The sequence below is a fragment of the Magnolia sinica genome, chromosome 9, assembly GCF_029962835.1.
Source record: "Magnolia sinica isolate HGM2019 chromosome 9, MsV1, whole genome shotgun sequence".
NCBI lineage: Eukaryota > Viridiplantae > Streptophyta > Magnoliopsida > Magnoliales > Magnoliaceae > Magnolia > Magnolia sinica.
In genome coordinates, this window is record NC_080581.1 from 82,224,979 (window position 1) to 82,228,417 (window position 3,439).

Below are 3,439 nucleotides of genomic sequence, written 5' to 3' on the forward strand. Positions count from 1 at the left end.
ACGTTAGTACGTTACCCACTTCTCAGCTCAAGAAGCGGACTGGCTGGTGTACCACACACTACCGACCTGGATGGTTTGTACGTCTTGTCCGAAGACGAGCGCTGACGCCCCTGAGGTCTGGGCTATACGAACGGTTCAAAGGAGATCAAAGTTACATGGCCCCACAGTAATGTATTTATTTTATCAAAACCGTTCATCAAATTTTTTTAGATCATTTTAAAGCATTAGACTAAAAATGAATCATATCCAAAGCTCAAATGGACCACACCAAAAATAGAAGCGAGGATAATGATTTTCACCGTTAAAAATTCGTAGGGCCCACAATAACGTTTATTTTCCATCCAATATGTTAATAAGATCACAAATACATGGACTTCCGTGACCCCCAAAAGGGTTTCGCTGGTTCTTTTTGAAATGTGGTCCACTTGATCTTTAGATCTGTCTTATTTTTCGGGTCCAGCCTTAAGACGAGCTCGTAAAATGGATGGACGGTTTGGATATAATACATACCTGATGATGTGATCCACAGAACTTGCCGACGTGAATACAGTAGCTATATAGCTGGTGTGTGGTGTATCAGCCAATCCGCTTCCTTTCATCGATTCGTAAATTCAAGGCATACTCGCACCTTATCATCGTCCATCAACGGCCACCGGAGAGTACCGATTCTTCAACCGATGCTGTTTTTGCCAACCCCTGCTCCAAAGAAGAAGGATATGACAAGCGTAGATCATGGGACCCCATATAATGGCCCACCGCCAGGATCGCCGCACCCAAACCATCGGATGAGAGGTCAGGTAAAGGTGCATCTCGGTCCAAAAACTGCATTACTTGCCGCATGCTCGGCCTCTCAGCCGACGAAGGATGCGAGCACAACAATCCAAGCTTCAGCACCAACTCCATCTCCTCCACCTCATAGTCAAGTCCTAGTTTCGGATCTGCCGCCGCCAGAATCGTCCATCTCCTCCAGCATTTTGACACCCATTCGACCAACATCTCCTCATCCGCCAATGATCGAGGATCGATAGGCCTCTTCCCGCAAGCAACCTCGAGCATGAGAGCTCCGAATGCAAACACATCAGTGCTTGTGGTGGCCTTCCCGGTCCAGGTCAGCTCCGGTGCAAGATATCCAAAAGTCCCCACAATGCGGGTCGTCCGTGGATCAGCCCCATGATCGTAGAGTCTGGCGAGTCCGAAGTCGCCTAATTTACCGTTCATCTCGCTATCTAATAAAACATTGCTGGCTTTGATATCTCTGTGAAGGACCACCTGCTCCCATTCCTCATGCAAGTAGAGAAGCGCTGAAGCTACTCCTTTGATTATCCCAAACCGATGGCTCCATCTCAGCATTGATTTTGGATGGTCGAAGAGGAACCTGTCCAGACTTCCATTGGGCATGAAATCATAGACTAGTAGGAGCTCTCTCTTTCGCCGGCAATAGCCGAGAAGTTGGACCAAGTTCCGGTGACGGAGACGGCCCAGGCTTATAATCTCAGATATGAATTCACGTATCCCTTGTCGTGATTTATGAGAAACTCTCTTCACGGCCACTTCGATCTTCGAGGCTGATAAAACTCCTCGGTAAACCCTCCCAAAACCTCCGACCCCCAGGAGCTGTTTGTCTGTGAAGCCCTTGGTAGCCTTGAATAGATCCTTGTACGAGAACCGATGGGTCCCGTACTCGCGTTCCCAGTCCTCTAGTACTTCAGCGAACTTAATCTTTCTTCTCACGATGAGACCGATGGCTGAGATGACTGCTAACGTAAAAAATGGCACAATTACGGGTAACCCAATTTTTAAAAGCTCTGATTTCTTTTTGGGTCCTATTCGCGGAAGCCTAGGAAGGTGCCGGTGATCAAGGGCCCGAGCGCGACCGTTCATCTTAAAGCTCCATCCCAAGATGTAATGAGATACTGGAGCCGTCCTGGTTGATCCAGAGAAACCGATATACATATCATCTAACACAATCGATGAAAGATCCACCATCAATGACAAAAGTGGACGATCAGGTTTGGGTACGTCGATAGGAGATATTGTTACATTGAGTTGGTTCTGGACACCATTGTATTCTATCCAAACATCCATCGGTTCTCCACTTATAAGGCTTAGATTCTTCAAACCGCCGCTCACATTACTAAAGTAAGCTGCAGGAGCAGATTTGATGGAATTTAAGCCATTGATGTCGATTCCGACATGGTTTTCATTGGTATCACCGAATTCTGGATCAAGGACCGTGTCGAGCTCAATGGCAACTATGTGATTCGATGAATTGCCGATGCTCTTCGGATTGAAGATGCCCATGTATTGGCCGAGTTGACCTTCTGGGAACTCTTTTGAAGGTGCGATCACGAAGATGGCCCCAAAGCTACTCACGTTTGGATACTGGGGCACGAACGCAAAGACGAAATTGGTAGAGAAAGATTGAGTTATACCGTGAGAAGGTTTGAACTGAAGGGGAATGGGGCAGAAGGCGAGGCCTGTTTGAAGTACGGAATTGGTGAGAACCAGGAGGCCGTTGGATGTGATCTTTGCTGCACGTTCCAGACTCATGTTAGCGCCACGGAATCCGTTGTAAATGAAATCGTCATCTCCTTCAGAAGCAGCGAGTCTCATGAGGAGAAACCACATTAGGAGCTTATAAAACATGGCTGAAAGTTTACAATGGCTTCCAAGTTCGTAGCCTTTTAATGAAATACAGTATCCTCCATACGAGAGAGAGAGAGAGAGAGAGAGAGAGAGAGAGAGAGAGAGTGTGTTGATTTGTCATTAATTTCCCACCGTGGATGGCACACTTATGAACAGTTATGATCGATCTCATTAGGCAGCGCAGAGTGCGGATCCTCTGTTTCCTGGTCCGTTTCCTGGGAGGCGGATTTCCTGTCTCTGTTTCCTGGAGGCAGGAACTCCTTGACTCCAGCGTCTTCATTGGTCAACGTCACCGTAAGTACCACGTCATCAGATTTTTAAATATATTAAAAAAAATTTATATCTCAGAAAAAGTATAACGCCTTTAAATATATTAAACGGGTTTTGCTTGGAAATCGGATTGCATACCGTTTACGGCAAGCTCTTGCTCTCACCGTAGCTGGGCCCACCTTGTATGTATGTTGTCTATCCAACCGTCCATCCGCTTTTCCATCTAATTTAAGGGGTTGTGCCCAAAATTAAAGTATATCCAAATATCAAGTGGATCATACCGCTGTAAACAGTGGGGATAATGATTTCCACTGTTGAAACCTTGCTAGGCCCTATGGTGATGTTTATTTGTAATCCAACCAGTTCATAAGATCATAAAGGCATGGATGAAGAGAAAACATAAATATTGATCCAAAAATTTTGTAGCCCCCATAAAATTTCAATGGTAAACATTCAATTCAACTGTTTTCCATGGTGTGGTCCACTTGAACATTGTATATGCTTTATTTTTAGTCTCAAGCCC

The 3,439-nt window shown here is 45.7% G+C and overlaps 1 protein-coding gene across 1 annotated transcript; it reads right to left on the reverse strand.

The window, feature by feature from the left end:
- Positions 1 to 411: 411 nt before the first annotated feature.
- LOC131255873 (L-type lectin-domain containing receptor kinase IV.1-like) lies at positions 412 to 2,792 on the reverse strand. Its single transcript, XM_058256774.1, has one exon. It carries the CDS (start codon positions 2,644 to 2,646, stop codon positions 643 to 645), a length of 2,004 nt encoding a protein of 667 aa, XP_058112757.1. The 5' UTR covers positions 2,647 to 2,792; the 3' UTR covers positions 412 to 642.
- Between the last annotated feature and the right edge of the window lie 647 nt (positions 2,793 to 3,439).